General features: G+C 40.1%; 1 protein-coding gene across 7 annotated transcripts in view; it reads right to left on the reverse strand.

Annotated features, from left to right (window-relative positions):
- Positions 1-19,968, reverse strand: part of MAST2 (microtubule associated serine/threonine kinase 2) — a 181,331-nt gene that overhangs the window by 98,240 nt on the left and 63,123 nt on the right. For 3 of the 7 annotated variants that reach the window (XM_063139594.1, XM_063139585.1, XM_063139618.1), the window contains 2 exons: positions 12,881-12,912; positions 3,261-3,467 (listed from right to left, as the gene is read on the reverse strand). In XM_063139594.1, coding sequence (XP_062995664.1) covers positions 3,261-3,467; positions 12,881-12,912 — 239 coding nt within the window. Of the gene's footprint in view, positions 1-3,260; positions 3,468-4,395; positions 4,711-12,880; positions 12,913-19,968 lie in introns of those variants that run through there. The other 4 variants (XM_063139611.1, XM_063139602.1, XM_063139625.1 and 1 more) reach the window with 2 other exon arrangements.

Raw genomic sequence — 19,968 nt, forward strand, 5'->3', positions numbered from 1 at the left:
GGAGCCTTCTTTTATCAGATACTGTAACAAGAGAACTGATTCAGGCATGCTAGCAGCTGTTTGTCCACATAGAAAGGCTGACTATGCCAAAACAAGAAGAAAGAAGAAACCCATGTAAACATTTATGGAAGAACACTGACAAATGAGTGTAATGTTATTAATGGACAATGCAATTCCCTACCAAGCTAAGGAAGCTGCAACCAACTCATCTGTGGGTGTTAAAGAGCCGCACTGTCAGAAAATAACTTGACAGGATGAACTTTGATTCCAAATCACCAGTAAGAGCATCTGAGTGGTATCCAAGTAAATAAAGCCACAACAAGGAATGAATAGATAAAACAGAATCAAGAGCTGTATAGGTGAGAAGAACAATTTCTGAAGTGATCATTGCACAGCTGTGCTTTTTGAGACACATCAAGACATCTATGGATTATCAACTGTTAGTCAGAACCTCTGAAATGGTAACAAGCCACAATCACCTAGTAAAGCTGAAATAGAAATCTCTATAGAAGTTTCAACATAAAGGCTTCTGTTATGAACATTATTTACTGACTTTATACCTTAATATTAGAGCCTTTCAAAGATTTCTGCCTGATAGAGTACACCACCAAGAATTCTTTGTTTGGACTTGAAGACCATATTAGTGCCACTCCCTCTATGGAAAACTGCTTACTCACTACTCAGCAGATTAAATGTTAAATCGTATGAAGCAGCTGTACGGTTTTTTTTTATACAAGTGTCATCCAATCTTTTCTGTTCATATCTTAAGAGATTTTTCAAAACCAGACATAAACAAATTTATTTGATTTATAAATGAACTTTCAACATAGCCCTTTTGATGTCATCATTTTATTCTGGTGCTAATCATGTTCTAATCAAGACCTGATTTGTCTCTAAACTATTTCAGCAGTAACTTTATGGGCTTAAAGCAGCTAGAGCTATGCGAGGCTATGTATCCTGAACAGCAGTTTTCCAAAAGCCATTGCCCTCCACGTGCCTACAATTCCCACAATCCCCAGCCATCATGGTCCTACTGACTGGGAGTGATGGGGGTTGTAGTCTAACATACCTGGGGAAGGCTGCTGTGCAGAGACCTCCACCTAAGTCAAGAATCTACTCTGTACTCCTCTGTGGCTAAAGAAAACTCTTCCAGTTATACTGCAGCTTCAAAGACTATTTCCAAATCTTGTCAAAATGGGTTGAATCCAGAGTAGCACTTAGCAGAGTTCCGCGTGCACTGGAAGAAGGGGGTGAGGGACAAATGCAATTCGTCCTTCCCTCTGCAACCCCTTGAAAAGCTGTGTTATGTGGAGGGCATTGTTGGTTATTTCCTCGGCCATCATTGATTGAATGAATTAAATCTTCTTGGCCTTTTGGCTAAGATCAAGGGTAGTATCGTTGATTATTTCATCAGCCACAAAGTCACAAGGCAAGAGTGGTAAAAGCAGCAGCTGCCACTCTAGTCCAGCCAGCCGGATAGATTTTCAGCAGCAATGGCTGATGGGATACTAGCAGAAGGACTGAAGGGGGGGAGAGGGCGGAGGATGAGTAAGTCAATTCAACGCTGATCCTAATACGCACCATGGTTGATTATTATCATGTTATGTGGGGAGAACTCCCTAGATAAACAACTGTTGAGTTGATTATTACCCCACCATTGACTACCGTGTTGTCTGAATGCAGCCAGAATCTTCTGGCAACTTAAAAGACCGGCAAATTATGGCATATGCTTTCTTCAACACTGCAAATGTCAAACTCATTATTGTTAAGTTAACATATTATTTTATTTCATCATTAACTGACAACTATGAGTTTTTACAAAGAACACAACTGCAGATATGTTTAGAAGTTCTTAATGTTCTAAAAAACTGGTTTTGGTTGATTCCCTTTGCTTTCCTAAGGAATAGTAAGTAAACTTCTAAGAGGACAGTTCCTTGATGAGACAACACTAATCTTTGCTACTAAAGAAGTTTTGCTTATACAAAACCCACTATCCTAGACAGAAAAATATACATCCTTAAAAATAATATTAATCTAACTGATTAGGCTTTATATGGGCAAATAAAGTGAGGCAAACATCAATTGTGTAATTTATGGTGGTTGTTGGGTGACATATGACAAAGGAGCATGGTGGAGGCAGCTCAGAATTTAGACTGCGTTACAGGACAAGGGATAGTCAGTCACCCACTTGTGCCAGCATCAAACTTTATGCAACCAAACAAGTATCTAAGAATGTTTATGTACTAATTACAAAGGAATAAGTTTCAACAAATATCCAACTGGCTACAGTAGGAAAAAACATGCCTCGTGTTTGAATGTGCAAATTTGTTTGTATCTTTACTCTTTCTATATACTTGTATAATAACTGTTTAACTGAACAGGAATGCTGAAGAAAGGTTCTCTTACTACTAGAGAGGATTAAAAGTTAAATTTCAAAATGCCAAAGGCTGATTTGAACTGACAAATGAAGAAATGCAAAAAGGACTAATTGGCATTTGTTTTCAAAAAGTGAGTCAGATAAAGGAAAAAAGATTCTAGGAATTAAGTTCTAGTTGCCAAAGAAGATGGCAATCTTGAGTTGGGAAGTAGGGGAAAGCCTGGACAACCATGGCTCTTACACGTTTTCCCTAGATCTGGAACATAGGAAGCCATCCAATACTGAGTCAGATCAGTGGTCTATCTAGCTCAGTATTGTTGACACTGTTTGGCAGCAGCTCTTCAGAGTTCCAAGCAAAATCCTTTCCTAGCCATACCTACAGAAGCCAGGGATTTAACCTGGGAACTTCTGCATCCAACACATGTGCTTTACCTTTGACCAAAGTCCCCTCCCCGAGGGCCTGGGAACACCACTACTAAGTGATTCTGTCCTGTTGGCTTCTGATGCTTGCCCAGCACATCTTAATAATGTGAAGAGGCTTGCCATGCTTACTTGTGAGTAGACATGCAGAGGCTTGGCATTTGGGATGCTATCTGAAACTGCTGCTGAGTAATTCAGTGCTGCTTACTTATGTGCAGACATACAAAGGCTAGTCCTGCTTATTTCTGAGTAGGTTTAAAATTGCAAGAAATTCAATTGGGGCCTGCTCATTTTGCCTCCAGTTGCTGGCCACAGATGAGGTGTGGCCCCAAGACCTTTCCCAGATTGGAATTCATTCCTTGGACTGAAAAAGGTTCCCCACCCCTGCTTTAAATGATTCAAGTAAGAGCTTGTGTACAATTGTATTAGACAACAGACATTCCCAATTTATACTTCTCCTTACCTCCACTGAAGTGGATTGCTGTAGCAAGGACTACCAGGGTTGCTCTGAGGTTGTGGGTTGAGGTAAAACACTAGAGGAGAAGTAGCAAGGGCACAGTCAGCACTAAGTGGGATTTTAAGATGCTGCAGACCTGGAGCAGATGTAGGGGAGAACGCATGCTGGTGGACATCACTTCCTCGGCAGTGGGAGAGGAAAGGAGAGGTGATTCTGACAAAGTACCACAATAGAAACAGTCAGTTTCAAAATTATCCTGTTATGGATTTGTTTCTTTTCAACAAAAACATGTTGCACATGGCAAATAATGTGTTTTTAGGGTTCGAGTCTTGATTAGATTGATTTTTTTTTATTGTATCCACTTTGATTGGTTTTTATCTTGTACATCACCTTGAGAAGGTTCCAGCCTTAAAGGCAGGCTAGAAATCATTTCAGATAGATAGTGCTTCAAAAGTACTGAAGCCAATGCTTCTCAATCAGTCAACTGTTTATTATGAATAAACCGTCAATTACATGAAAACATCAGCTGCTAATCTCTACTTAGCCAGTGAATTGGGGTTAACAAACTGCAACTGGGGTTTTCCCAACACTTTCTAAAGGGAAGGAAATGTTTAGCATCTCCACAATAGTGGATCCCAGCAGATCGCAGCCACAAACTTTGTTTTTTTTTATTTATTTCTAAGATTCACAAAATGATACATACAGTATTCTAAAAATCATTATGTTTGAATTATCTGAACTTGCACAATAATGGAGAAAATGTAGGTAATGTGTACTTCGTCTTGATATTTAAAGCACTGATCTCAATAATGTAGCTATATTAAACATTTAATTTGAATCATTAGCCCTAATCAAAATAAATTTAAAACAAAAAATAAACCAGAAAGTTCACTATAAACTTTATTCACTGTATGCCAATGTGATACAGAGTAGAATACTTAAGTTATCCCATTATATAAAAATATGATTGCACAATTATCTCTACATTTAAGAGACTTTATAACTATTTCTAACAAAAAGCTAAATAAAAACACGGATGTTAAAGTATTGCTTAAGTAATATATTCAGACTCAAATTAACATTATATTTCTTCATTCTGATAGATTAGCACTGGAAATCTATTTCCCAAAACAATCCTTACTGGATCCGTAGAGATGGGGCTCCAAATCTCTCTTTCCTTCGTTTCATCATTTCACAATGTGAAAAATTAGATTTTGTTCAGTAAATACAGATCTTAAAGCCAGAAATGTGGAAGTACTGCTGTTAAATCCAATATTGAGCTTGTTGTGTAGCCTCAGCGCCAACCATAGGTACTATGCATTCAACTGCAGCCCAGATCTATCGCTCAGATCGTGTCAGAATGCAATAGTTTTTAAAAAAGCATTCTGCAAATGTATTTATGGCATCCAGAAACCACAAAGTTGTAGCCAACCAGCATGAAGCACTAGAACGAAGAAGCCAATTTTGCCACACAGCCCACGATATATACGTCTACCACGACTCACAGTTGCAGCACAGAAAATCAGACAAACATCCGTTCACTTCAGCAAGCAACACTTTCAGCAAGCCACAAGGAAAACAGAAACCAAGAGGGAGAAATGGCACATGAGCAAAAAGTTTGGCAGAAGTCTCACATACCAACATGAAAGCTCACACTGCAAAAGTAGTACACAGCCTCTGCTCTGACCCAGAGTCCCAGGAAAGCTGTGAGCAGCTGCTACTTACTGTTGTGGAAAATTTTTCAATATCTCATTTTTGGATGTTAACAAAGGAAGGATCTCATACCTTTTTCTTATTCTGAATTTTTAATTATATTATTATTTAGATGGTATTTAAGCATACTGTGGTTTTTATTGGGTTTTAATAGGTACAAGGCTTTCAGGAGTAGATAAACAGTATTCTAACTAGTTCTTTAATCTTCTATGAATCCAGGAATGAACTGACAAAAAATACAAAGGCTCAAATCCTAGAGATTTAACAAGCTGAGTTCACAAACTCCTTTTAAAGGAGAAACTTTTCCCTGCCTAAGGAATGACTCATTCATTTTGGCCATCATTTACCAGTTCTTGTTGCTGACTCAAATCAGTGCCACGATAAATATGCCATTACTTATTGGCATCTTCAAGCTCACCATCTGCAGAAATTGCCACCTTATATACCTGAAGCCCACTGACCATTAAAATGCATATTTACATGCCTCTAGCTACTACCCAGAACATATCACATGAGCCCTGCAACACACCCTGGTGCCCAATCTGTCTCCATGTCTTCTCAGTAAACACTATTGCATGATAAATCAATATGAACCCTTGATAATACAGCTGGGGAGCCTGTACAGGGATAAAACCTCACGATCTCCCATGCAAAGGTCCCAGTTCGGCCCCCTGCACTTACCTTTGTGTAAGGAAAAGCAGATGTAACTGGTTATATCTTTAAAGCAAGGATGGGGAACCTACAGATCACCGTGAAAGTGCTCTTTTGACATCTAGGGAATGCAGTTTGCCCTCCATCAGGGAGCTAGATTGAGGAAGGATAAATGGTAGTATGATATCCTGAGTTAAATGGAATAGTGGGACAACCTTTAGGAGCAAAAAGCACTCCAGGCATAGCACTACTTTGTCCCTATGAAAAGTAAGGAATGGTTGGTCATGCCTTAGATCACATAGTTTGCTCACTCTTCATGCCAAAGTAATAGCAACAAGGAATACCCCTTTCATCGTGAGAAGCCTAAGGTCGGCCATGGCCATGGGTTCAAAAGGTTTGGCCATTAATTAAGCCAGTATTAATGACAGACTCCAAGCCAGCACTGGAGGGCAGCTGGTGGATAGAGGTTAACAAGTAATTTAAGGAACCTTTTAACATGAGGGCATGTGAAGAGAGACAAACCTCTTTCCTCTGATAGAGGAAAGAGCTAAATCTCTAGATTTCGAAGAAATAAGGAAATCAAATATAGTTGGTAGATCACAGGATTTGGGGTCTTTTTCTGCTTGAGTGAGAAATTTCAAAAAGGCTTTCCAATTTGGCAGTGTATTAGGCCCTGGTAGAAGGTTTGCATGAAACAGTTATTACTTTCAGGACCTTTATTGGAGAATTGGTGGTTTCTCACTTTCCCTGTACTGGGCTGTAGAGTCTCCAGGTCTAGTGCCTGTTCTTCCCATTGCTCAGAGGAGATCCGGGAGGTGAGGGACATGGAAGAAAGTGTAGCTGGACATGAGGAGAAGTGTCACAACCACATTTGCTTCTGCCACCATGAGATTATCAAGATGCATCCTCATCTTGTATCTTATTTACTGAGCGTGTAGCTAGAAAGAAAGGGGGGATGCATAGGTTAGACTGCCTCCACAGTGAAGAAGAAAAGTGTCCCCAGAGCAGATAAAAGGGAACTGAGAGACAGGTGGGACCTACAGCCAGAGCATGCATGGAGGTGGTGGGCTGAACTCCCACCTAAAACTCTGTTTAGCTCTAGAAAGTTCCAAAAGATTATTCCGTAGGTGCCTAAGCTGTGTGAGTCACAGATATCATGAAGAAGAAGAATCACTTTTGATCCCACTCAATCTGTCTTTGGTCCTATCCACAGAAGGAATGCAGGACCTAAGACCTTTCATAAATTAGAATTCAGTCACTGGGCTGAAAAAGGTTGCCCACCCCTGCTTTAAAGTAACATTTCGTTTTTTACTAAGATAAGGGAGACTAATCACCAAATTAAGGAACAGCCATATATAGAATTCTGGTCCTCTTAAAATACTTTTTACTTCAATATGTAAACTTGCGCCCCCAGAGATAAGTCTGATACTCTTTGATTGATGCAATAAAATATTTGACTGGCTGGCTGAAATTTAACCCAGTGTATTCATATTGATGTCTGCATAACGTGGCTGTGGAGTCTTCCAATAATAAATGCATCTCAGAGATCAACAGTTTTAGATGAATTTATAGAAATGGCAAAAATAACTCATTAGGCACCAGAAGCTATCTAAAGGATCTAAAGAATGGCCAGCAAATGTCTGTGAAGGCAAAATAATAGGCATAGAAAAGCTGACCAACATAGCATATGCAAAAGAAGTTAAGGGAATACTTGGTTTATTTCAGTAGAGTGTTCAATGTTTTTGAACTGCAGAAGTAAGAATTACAGCATGATATATTGCACTCATCAGCACCCACCATTCTTTAGTCCTCTTGATACGGAACAGTACTAGGTAATTCCTAGATCTGATTGTGTACAATATTCACCTGCATTCTCTTTTCCTAACTGTATAAAATTGTTCTTCCCAGTGTACTTGCATATAATAAATATGCTAGTCTTTAAGGTGCCAGAGAATTCTTTGTTGATTTTAGAACATATGCAGTGGCAACATTTAAATCTTGTACATGCAAGTTCTGGCTAAAACTAAGTTAGCTATTATACCAAATTGCTACAATACATTTACAGATATTCACTAAAGCCATGTTATGGAACCACTGATAATTACACATTGTAGCTAAAGGTACTTGTAAAGCACTTTCCACACTAAAGTACTAAGCATATGATTGTAATATTTCTTGATAAAGTTAGCTGGTATACTGGCTCACTATTCATGGAACACCATCCACAAGCAAGAAAGAATAGGTCAATTAAACTGCCTGAAGTGACAAGGCAACACTAGCTCTTTCCCCCGGTACTGGAAAGCTACTAGGAATAGGATTTTAAAAAAATGTTCTAAAGCCTTTAACACCACAAAATGTATTTGGATGTGTTAAACAATATGCTATTTATGATACAGATCTCCAGGCAATCTAGTGCCAGATGAAAACAATTTCTCAATCGAAAGTACTGCTGAGTCACTGCACTAATTCATTGTGTGTGGAAGTGTTATCATATGTGAGGCGAACCCCAACTCCTTCTAATGTACATTTCTCATTCCACAGAAAAACAGGCTTTCATTATGAAATGTTGGTAAGCAGTGTTGCAATCAGCAATGCAGAGAGCCATTCCAATTACTAAATAAGCACCTCCTGTCCTTTTAGAAACAGCTATTTTTAGGGCTGCTCTTCATGACAGTCTCTCCCCTTAGCTAAGTAGAACAATTTATGTAGAATGCTATCACTACAAACTTTAAAATCAGGGGTACTTGCACCTCTCCATCCAGCCAAGAAAGAGAAACTTGGGGAGGCACTATACAATTTCTGCATGCCAATAACCCCCAGATCCACTGAAATGGTACAGGTGGGCGTCACTTCCACAATTAGAAAAGGAGAGCTGACTTTTCCCTTCCTTGTGTGTGTAATTGCATGGCAGTGTCTGAACCTCCTGCTCTTTCAGCCAAGGGAAAAAGAAACTGTTATTCCAGCCTCCATCACCTCATGGTGTCCGGAGATGGGGAAGTGCTTATTCGTACGATGACTCCATTGTCAGAAGCCCAACCAGGTTTTTATTGGCATTTTGGGGTTTTTTTTTTTAAAGAATGGTTAATATAGGGTTTTAATTTTTAAAAAAACTTTTTACTATTTTACCTCCTATGTTCACTGCTCTGGAATTTGTTGTAGATATGGAGCAGTATACAAATGTTGTAAATAAATAAACCAGAGCTATTGCCATGAGCCTTGATCCTAGAATCCCATTGGAAGCCCTGGCTGCAATGGTTAATTACAAAGGACAAGAGAGCAATAGGCAACACCAGGCTTCTTCTGCTGTGCATTTCAATGTCACCTGCTCCATAGAGACAGGAGTACAGTGAGGATGCCTGCCAAGGCAAAGGCATGAGGGAGGTAACACAGCCCTCTTTCCCTAACCAGGACAAGCTCTGAAAGCCCGCCAGTTCTGTTTAATATCCACAGGCAGAAAGACAATCAGGGGTGTGAGTGCTAAACCAGCTCATTAGAACATAGGAAGCTGCTTTATATCATGCCTTTTTTCCTATCTAGCCCAGTACCGTCTACTCCAACTCCACGGTTACAGGTAGGATATGCTCAATGAGCTATGGTCTCCTGTCGGCCAGAGGTGACTAGCAAACTTAGATGCCCTGCCTATCGGATCCAGCTGAGAAGACTTTCCCAGTTGCTGGATCATATCCAAGGTAAAAGAGTGAGGTAAACAATGCAATTCTACCAAATAGAATGTGATTATGCAAAAGATAAAGGATAAATGCAAAATTCTAGCAACTTATTAAAACTTCAATCCATAGCAGCATATGAAAATTACAGCATATTTATGCACTATAAAATGATCAAGACAACATACAAAAATATTTATCTTGTGTAACTGTTTTGACAAATAAAAGCTGTACAGCAACTTTAATTCAGTGTTTTAGTCAGCTTAAATATTTTTCTACTTTAAAAAAGAAAAAAAAGTTGAATATATGAACGTCGGTCCAGTTTCTTTTCTTTATTGAAAGCACCTTTATTTATTTAGTTTAGCATTCTAGATTTTAAAACATCTGCTCCACTTCTTTTAATTGTGGACTGCTCAAAATGTTAGATTAACAACACTTTAATCCCCAGTTTATAACTTTCCTCGAAAGCAAGAAAACAAATTATGCACAGACATCCACAAATCCATTTGCCAGCTCACCAGGGGTGAGTCCACCCAACCCTCATTTCCACTGCAGTTTTTGAGAAGAAAGGGCCTCTCCTGCAGATCTTAATACCTGGGAAAGTTCATAATGAGACAGTCCCTTAGACAGCCAGGCCCTAAACCATATAGAGCTTTAAAGGTTAAAACCAATACCTTGAATTGCAGTTGGAAAGCAATTGGCAACCAATGCAGATCCTTCAAGAAAGGTGTAATATGATCCCAATACCATGTACCAGTTAGCAGCCTAGATGCCACATTTTGTACCATTTGAATCTTCTGGACACTCATCAGGGATAGCCCCACAGAACAGATTGTTTGAAAATAAAAAGTGATACTGGATCTAAGAAAGTTCACTCAACTAGCCTTCTCTACTTTAACCATTATCATGGGGTATGAGTCACTAGTTTTATGTTCACAAACAGAGCCACAGCTATCCAGCACTGAACCACACATAGAGAAATAGTCCACATCAGATGCAATTGCAGCATTATATATTTCACATAGCAGGTATCTCCCATATGAGAAGTGTAGCAGAGGACCTGCGATGCCCATGACAGCAAGAGCACTATGTCTATTATATCAAGCTAATATAGCAACATTGTGTCGCAGGTCCCACTTGCTTTATTGATTAACTTTGTGATAGTACATAGAGGGGAAACATTTCCTTCCAATTTGGCAAACACCACCCACCCACATTTCAAAGTATAAGATGATCAGACTGAAAAAAGATAAGATTTTAACATCATGAGAAAATACTAAAAGAAAATAAATTAGAGATCTTTTTTTTTTTGCTCTTTTCACATCAATGAAATCCCAAATGAGTAATGTTCAAAACCAGAAAAATTCTAGGAGCATGTCTACACCTGCCAGATATCCCAGGGTCTTTTCTCCTGTGTGTTCAGAGTTCCCTTTGGCTAAAGGCTACATGAGATAATGGGAAAAGGAGTATTTTCCCATCACCATCCCGTCTGTTAGTGCAGGAAAAATAGTACCATTATAATGAGAAAAAACATTCGCAAATTGCCAGGGTACACTCACTTCAAAACCTTTCCTTTATCAGAAAAATACTGGCAAGGCAATAACTTTTAGAGATTACTTTGAATAAATGTTTAACACAAGTCAACTCAAAAAGTAGCTTGAGATGCATCCTAAATTCTCTGGATTGAAGCACTTCTTTTTAGAATCTAAGTGAACTCAGGCTTCTTATCTTTAAGTGTTCTGGGTCTCTGAATTTGCACCCAAAGAAGTATCTTTCCAATGCACCCACCTCAGTGGTATATGATGGCAGCCCATGCCTTTACCTTTAGTGACCATTTGATACCAGGTCATCTTGAAATAGAGGAGCCTGAAATCAATAATCTCCAAGATGATAAAGGTGATGATATTGGAGCTGCTAATGGGGGCAAAGAAGACACAGAACCTTATAAAGTGGTATAGGAAAATTAAGTCAAAGCACAGAAGAGATAAGCCAAGGAAGTAGTAAGTGACATACTGGAGATGGTATAGCAGTAGAAGTAACTGCAGGCCAAACATTGCAGTGGGGAGGCACAACCACAGCAGACATAGATTCATCAAACACTGCCCTTAACAAAAAGGAGATTGCCAATATTTATTTCAATATTAGAAATCTAAGCCAGTTTCTTTTAATTTAAAAAAATGGTAACATAAGTATTCAGAACATGGTTCTCAATTATAATAACCTTTTTCATTCTCATTCCAGGATTAGGCTGCAGACTCACTTATACCTCATATAATTTAACTGGAAATACTGTTTTATTTTACCATTAACCAACTATATTGGCCTGTAATCCTGAGATCATGAAAAATTGTACAGTACATTTAATTTTAAACACTGTGATTTTAACAGTGTGCAGTGTATCCTATTACAGTGCTACCACCACTCTTAATTCTACAGTATCATACATGGTTGTGGAGTGATAATGTGCAGCGGTATTAATTCGTGGTTTTTTTATGATGTTTGTTGTTTATTCGTTCAGTCGCTTCCGACTCTTTGTGACTCAATTTTCTTGTTGTATCCTAGCTAGCAGTCTGCAAGTTTCCATTTTGCCAGACTGAAGCTGCACATAGTGGAAAACCACATGCATGTGTGTTATCTCATGATTTTTCTAGCCACAACATCATCATTGGACCCAGTTCCTATGGGAACTCTCACCCCCACCCTCAGGGACCAGGGAAACTGCTCCAGCCAGCCTGGGATTTGCTAACAGGGATCACCTTAGCAGGGGCTTTAGTGTATGAACAAAAGGGGGTTACAGCTGCCCATTGTCTTCATCCTGCCTTTGCCCTGCTCTATTTGAAGACCCATGCTTAGGTACTTATAGGCAGATTTAAACAGTTTTGTTATTTTTGCCTTGAATTTTTTTTTCAAAACATACTCTGATTCTTATGTGTCTTTTATTCCCTTTTCCCAATAAGCATGCTACCTCTTACAGCTGACTGTGTGCTTCACTCTACATTGCCTCAGTACTAAATCCAGAGTCTTCATCTCGGTTAATGCTACTGTTAAGGTTTCAGGCCTAAACCTTAGAAATCGAGGGTGTTAGCTTGGCCTTCTATTTCATAGGCCTTAGGTGTGTCCTGTAAAGTCTGAGTCCCCTGGATGTAAGGTGTAGTGGCAGCCTACCTTGCTTGGTTGGTGTTTAGTCTGAGCAACTTTTTGCCCCCTGTCTGCACTACCAGGAATTAGGGTAACCCCATTCCACCCTTCACAGTGACCAAAGGTTTGCGCTAGGTGCCTCACCCTCACATCCTACAAAATGTATCAAAGATCCTAAAACAGTATCAATTTTTAAAGATCTATGGCAGTATCCAACTTTGCCTGCATGCTAGTAAGACCCACCGCTAGTAAAACAGAAAGCAATTAAATCCTGTAGCAATCAGAAATGAGCTAAACACTTGTTTCTGGATTGGGGCAGGTCAGAAGAGCTGACAGAACAGAGGTCTGCTGTCCTGCCCTGATCTGCAAATGAGCATTCTTGGAAGCACTAGTTTGGATACTGCCTCTAAGTTAATATTAAGACAAGAATAATATGTATATATATATATATATACTCACAAACTTCCTCTTCTAGGGAGACTAAGTTCCTTCTGGGGAAAAAATATGAACAACAAATCAGTAATTTGATAAGGACATTTTTTTTTTGCAATATCTCATCACTACAGCATAATTAGAATATTAGATCAGCAAAGCCCGCTTTTGATTAGGTAACTACCAATAGTAATTATTGTCCCCATATGTTTATCGCCAACCAAGTTACAATTTCATGTTATGTGAAGTAAAGATTGATGAACTTAAGTTACAATGATCAAAGTGCTGTAGCAACTCCCCAATGAGGAAAGGTTACAATATTTGGCACTCTTTATGTTAGGAAAAAGGTGAATTGAGTAAGGGAGTAGCGGGGGGGGGGGGGTGAGAGAGACATGACAGAGGTGCATAAGGTTATGCATAGTATGAAGGAAGTGGATAGGTGGAGATTTTTCTCCCTCTCTCATAATAATAGAATCCAGGGTCACTCCACCACAAGATGTAATTATTGCCACCAACTTGAACAGCTTTAAAAGGGGATTAGACCAATTCAGGGAGGATAAGGCTATCAAAGGTACTAGTCATAATGGCTATATATCACCTCCACTCTTAAAAGGCAATGTGCCACTGAATATTAGTTGCTAGGGAACATGAGAAGGAATGTTCATGTCCTGCTTATGGACTTTCCATAGGCATCTGGTTGGCTGTGATATGCACAGAATGCTGGACTAGATAGGCCTTTGATCTGATCCAGCATAGCTCTTATATTCTTATCTGCTTCTTAACAAGTATCCTCACTGGGTCTGAGAATGACGGTGACTTAGTGTGCTAGCACTGTCTTAATGAATGTCATGGTCACACTATTAGGATTGCCCATGCACAGCTTTTTTTTTTAGTTCATATTAATAAGAAATGGCAACGAAAATCATATGAAATTAAGAACTGTTTTACTTAAACAGATAGCATCAGCATTTATATTGTGCTGCATTCCTTAAGATACTGAATGCAAATCTGGTATATAATTAGAATTCAAAAATATTTTTCAATGTTTTCATCTCAGCATCATTCTTGATGTTTATATGCTGTAAATGCAATATTCACCACTAGATGGTATCATTATCCTATTTGGCAATCTTTTAACACTGTATAATACATAGCAATTAACAGTGTTCTAAAACTAGATCTATTATGTTTTAAAAGTTTACTATGGAAAAAAACAATTTCATTACTTTCAAAGTCTGACATCTCATAGTTTTAATTAGAAGAGTGCCTGCTGAGTTGTTCTCTCCCCACCTTCAGTTAGCCTTAATACCAGATTATCACAATTTAACTCATTATTTGGTGAGCCATCAGGAAGCAAGAAAAGTAAGGGAGAGAGGTTTCTTTACAACAGGTAAATTAGAAAAACTGGGGCAGTATCCAATGGTGACCATCTGCAAGCAGCCAGCTCCATGACTCCATGGAACAAGCAGACCAACAAAGATTTAGTGCTTCTGGGGGCAAGCTGAAAAGAGCAGAAACTCTCATTCTGGAATGGGGCAAGCTGGCAGAGCTTGCATAAGAGAGTTCTGTGAAGCTGCCCCAGTATAGAAGTAGACATTTAGGGAAGAATCTAGTTCTGGCACCTGCAAGGGTTTCTTCCCTTTCCCTTCTCTTCCTGGGAATATTGCAGATCTGATTGATGGGCTGAGAACCGGTGAGAGTTGTCACAGTATTTTCAATTCCTTTCCTATGTTGCTGAGTTCATTTCTCTCCCCACACTACAGTCCCTTTTGCCTTTCAGCCCCAGCACTATTCTCTTCAAATTCTACATCAGCAACTTTTGAACTCGCAGCTTCCACCCTTCACCCTGAGAATATATTCATTCCAAATACTGCCCAGTCAACAAGTTCCTATGCCACTTCATTTCAGAGTCAGGTAGAATTTTAAACACACATCCCATTTGCTTTATAAATTGGTTAGCTGACTGAATAGGACGAAAAAGAGAGGCAATTTCTTTGATTTCCCTTAAGATTTCTTTATTCCCCAGCCCCAGATGCAACTGGCTTCTCTCACACACTTTACTTTTCTTTATCTGAAAGACTGGGGAGGGGACAAGCTCCCTTTGCTTTGTCCTGGGGATTACCAATAACAGCAGCAGCAGTCTGAATTGAGAAGGAAGAAAAAATTGGAATTGGTTTCTTTGGAAGAGAGGCAAAGACCTAGGCTTTTAAAACCTGGTCTTGAAAATGGATGCCTGCTGTCCTGAGGCTTTCCAGGGAAGTGGAGGCAATGTTTAATTGTCAGAAAGTGGCCTGCAGTGGACTCAGGCTTATGTGGAACATTTCCATCTCTGCTATTAGCCCTTCTCCTTCATTCTGTGGTAGATGCAGACTGCCACTTGCTCGGTGGGAAGGAAAAAGTATTCTCCATATATATAGTAAAAGTATTTCTAAATACATTTTGACTGTGCCGGTTTATCCAAGTGAAAAACCTGTGGTTGGACTATATTGCTTCAGACTACAGGAGGGGGATCATGTGGCTGAATGTTTCCCATAATAAAAAAAAAAACTTATGTGGATAGAAGATTTAAACTTGGAACATTTTCTACATAAAGCAAATCCTTTGCCACTGAACTACAGTCCCTTTCCTTTAGTTTCCATATTCTATTTGGAAGTTTTGACTGTATGCTGCAATAGCGAGGAAAAGATTCTTCGGGGACTCAAGGGTAACAGAAAGCCACTTGGGTTGGGACACTCTCCTCCCCTCCATAACCAAGGAGTCTTCCATCACATTTTCAAGTCTCAGCCTGAAGAAAAGCAGTTTTTTCTTGAACTCACACTGACATGCAATTAAGAGGATTGAAACAAAGTTACTTTGGTTCTCGATGGGAAGCCTAAGAAAAATCTTGAACATATCTGATCAAACCTAATTTTGCTTAGAGGTTGTTGGGTTTGGGTAGGTAAGATTGTTGTTTCTTTGGAACTCCTTTTGGTATTGGTTACTGAGCCTTTAAAACTTCCTTCCAAAAATAGAGAATCCTAGAACTTCAATTATCCTTCTCCATAGTACAACGACATGCAAAATCTGCCTCGAACACCCTACGACTTAGAAAATGGGGGAGCAAAATAGTAGAATCTAAAAATGCACTATGACAACTGAATTAATTCACCGTTTTCCTTCAAATGCCACTTGAAAAAAGTTTGGCAATATTTCATACAGCTATACGTTCAAAACCATCAGCAGGAATCACAGCAGGGAAATTAGCTTGCCAGTCAAGATAATGAAGCATGTTTCATGAAGTTTGGAGGCTACATATTATTGCTGTCCCAGCTTACCCATAGTGTTCTGACTGTATGCAAAACATAAAGAATTCTTTTCTTCTTTTTTGCAAGCCCCCTCCCCAAGTTTCTATCTTTTTATATATAGAACTTGCAACCTAATAAAATATACTGCCAAGCTGCGACCACTCTTGTTTGACCTAGTATTTAACAGTGGCAGAAATTCTCTACGGTTCAATAAATCTTTTACTAGATGTACTAATTATGTTTAATGCTTTGTCTCACATAAAACCCAGCATACAATTTAGAGGGAAACACCAAAGCACACAGAGTCAAGTTTGCTGTCCATTTCTTGGAGCACTTTAGCTGTCAATGCACAAATATATTACCCTCATTACTTTAGCCTAGGAGCCTGCTTCAGGGTTGTTACAACCTTATAAGTGTATATATTTGCACAATTGTTCTACTATACAGGTAGCCATCCAATGGCTATAGTTTTATTTTACTAATTTCTCATTACTCTGCAGAGGCCACCAGTGAGGGAGGAAGCAGCAGCCAGGCACCTCTCCACCGTGCCTGGGTCCAGCTCCAGCTGAGAGCCCCCTCCCTCCTGCTACCAACTGTCTCTGCAGAGGCCACCAGTGAGGGAGGAAGCAGCAGCCAGGCACCTCTCCACCGTGCCTGGGTCCAGCTCCAGCTGAGAGCCCCCTCCCTCCTGCTACCAACTGTCTCTGCAGAGGCCACCAGTGAGGGAGGAAGCAGCAGCCAGGCACTTCTCCACCGTGCCTGGGTCCAGCTCCAGCTGAGAGCCCCCTCCCTCCTGCTACCAACTGTCTCTGCAGAGGCCACCAGTGAGGGAGGAAGCAGCAGCCAGGCACCTCTCCACCGTGCCTGGGTCCAGCTCCAGCTGAGAGCCCCCTCCCTCCTGCTACCAACTGTAACTGCAGAGGCCACCAGAGAGGGAGGAAGCAGCAGCCAGGCACCTCTCCACCGTGCCTGGGTCCAGCTCCAGCTGAGAGCCCCCTCCCTCCTGCTGTCACCTGTAACTGCTGAACTTTCCAACTAAGATTGTAGTGCCTGAGTTTGCTTTCCTTTTCCCCCTCCTCCCTCCCAATCCCCTTTCCTTTTGTGTCATGTCTTTTAGATTGTAAGCCTGTGGGCAGGGACTGTCAAGAAATACTTTTGTAAGCCGCCATGAGAGCCTTTTTTGGCTGAATGGCGGCATAAAAATCCTTAAATAAATAAATAAAATATAAAAATTACTTGCTGAATAAAACTGAAGTGCTGAATTTTAGCTAACAAATGATGATTTATTTAACTTTTGGGGGGTAACATTAATTCAGTGATAACACAATAGCCTTTTCAACAAAGGAATCAGGAGCAAGTCTTATTTATGCTTATATTTTATTCACGTGGTTTCCTCGCTGAGGATACAATTAAGACAAGAAGCATTTCTCTATATAGCTGTTCCTCCCTTCCTAGAGTTTGGGCCCTATGGGTGTTCACATGCATCGGCTATTTTTCTGCTGAGCACCACTTTCTAAAAAGGAAATTATTCTTGAAGAAATCAATATTGTTTCAACAAATCATAGAATCATGGCCATCAAGTCCAATATAATAACATAATAATATGTTTATTATAAAAGAGTACAGAGCGTTAAAGTTACTGATTCACACTTTGCCACTATCAAAACCACATTTTAAAGAAAATAATCTTATTTTTATTTATACATTAATGAGCATGGAGTAAACCTCATCATTTGACTAATTACTGGTGTGGTTTGGGGCTAATCTACACCTACAGCCCTTTCGCAATGGAGGAGGGATAATTGCGAGGTTTCCTGCTTCTGGGATTGTCGCTCATGGGGCACACACAAGGGAAGTTTCCCATAAGTAAAGGGGAGCCACTGTGGGAGGACATGTGCTCCAGGACAGCAGTTCCAAATGGGTATCAGGAGAAGTGGGCGGGACTGGACAGTTGGGTACGGGGCATGGGGAAAAAATTTAGTAACTCCTCCAAGATGCACACCAGTGCAGACACACAGCAACGGAGTGGGGGATAGGTACTGTGTCGAAGATGTGCACCTGGCACATCAATATGTTCGTGTAAAAAAAAAACCACTCAGCAATGAAAAACACGGATGCCCAGGCACTCTCCTGACAGCAGATTGGCTGTTCACTGTACTAGGAGCTCACACCAAACAGCAACATCTTCACAAAGGGGGGGCATGCCAGCTGCAGACTTCGGGATCGTAGCGAGAGAGCCGGAAAAGCCATGACAAATCCAGCCAGTGACATTCCTGAACAACTGAGGGGTTGACCCGAGATCACCGTGGGAGTAGGTGAACATCATGTGGCCCGGTAGTGATGACTGCAATATTATTCAGGAATAAACAGCTGGTGTAGACATGGCCTTAGAACAGCAATCCAAATATCAGGGGTAGCAAAAATGGGCAAGTACATGAGACAAAAGTTTGCGTTCGGACATCACTTTAAGTCATGATGGGTTAAGAAGCTACTTACAGTGACTTATTCTGGAAACAAGTTATTCTTATCCCCCACACAATCAAACAAATAAGCTACTATGTATAATCTGAGTTATCCCACTGCCCCTGTACTGCTGCAGTCCACCTCAGCAATGACACTATTTCACCCATTGACAACATTGCAGCAGCCTGTTTTAGCCTTTCACAATATCCCAATGAGAGGGAAGAGGTTAAACATTCAGCGCTTCTAGCATTAACCCCAACCAGCGGATGGTGCCTCTAAAATCCTAGTAGTATGAAAAACTGGAACCAAACATTATACAGAGCCTCCCCTAGTTGGGAGGCACCTGATGCACCATCAAAACCCTGCACAATTACACACAAAGGAGTGAAAACCCCAGGTGTACCAAAAGGGAGGGGGCGCAAATAAACTCTTGGAGGTTTGCAGGATCAGCACCAAACTTCTTACACAGCCCTCCTTAGCCAGGAGGCCCCCCCCTGCACCATCAAAACCCTGTGCAATTACATAAAAAGGAGCAAAATGTTTACAGAATTGGGATACTGCTTTTAGTTTTGCCTGGTACTAATAATCCCATATTATATATTTATTGCACTTGTAGCAGCATAGTTTTGCAGTGCATTGGAGAAAGATAAAATGCAGTTAAATTTAATAGATTCCCTAAACTAATGTCACAAAAAACTCAAGACAATAATATGACATGAGAATAATATGAATGTTTGCAGTATTAATACCAGTAAGATCCATCTGCATTTATAAGAAAAAGACAATTTATTAAGGAATAAATTGGTCAGTGGTTTAAACAAAATATTCCACCAAATTCTGCAAAAGAGAGAGGGACAGAGGGTGCGTGTGGGTGTGGGTGTAGAAGAAAAAGAGAGCTTAAAAAATAACTTGCATTGACCCAAATATTTGTTACTGAAAAGTAGACGGGCATGGAGGGCTGGCTTGCATTTTGTAAAGCATCTTTAGAAAACTTATACTAAAATGATCAAAGGGTTGGAGCAACTCTCTTACAATATCTGGGACTGTTTAGCTTAGAGAAAAAGGCAAGCGAGAGGAGACAGAGGTGTATAAAATTATGCAAGTTGTGGAGAAAGTGCATAGGGAGGCATTTTTCTCCCTCTCTCATACTAGAACCTTGAAGTTGACTGGTGGGAGATTCAGAACAATGTGGAACAATATTGCTGGTCCCAGCCATGCCCTCCTTTCAATCTGGATTTGGGACTGAAAGACCCAGGAAAAGTGTGGGTGCACAGAGGGTAAGTTGTGAGCAAACACAAATTGTGACCTTGCACAACATCATCACTAATCATGGGACACATGAGTTAACTCATTAGCCTTAGCTTCCAA

Source organism: Elgaria multicarinata, chromosome 1 (genome assembly GCF_023053635.1).
Source record: "Elgaria multicarinata webbii isolate HBS135686 ecotype San Diego chromosome 1, rElgMul1.1.pri, whole genome shotgun sequence".
In the NCBI taxonomy this organism is placed as follows: domain Eukaryota; kingdom Metazoa; phylum Chordata; class Lepidosauria; order Squamata; family Anguidae; genus Elgaria; species Elgaria multicarinata.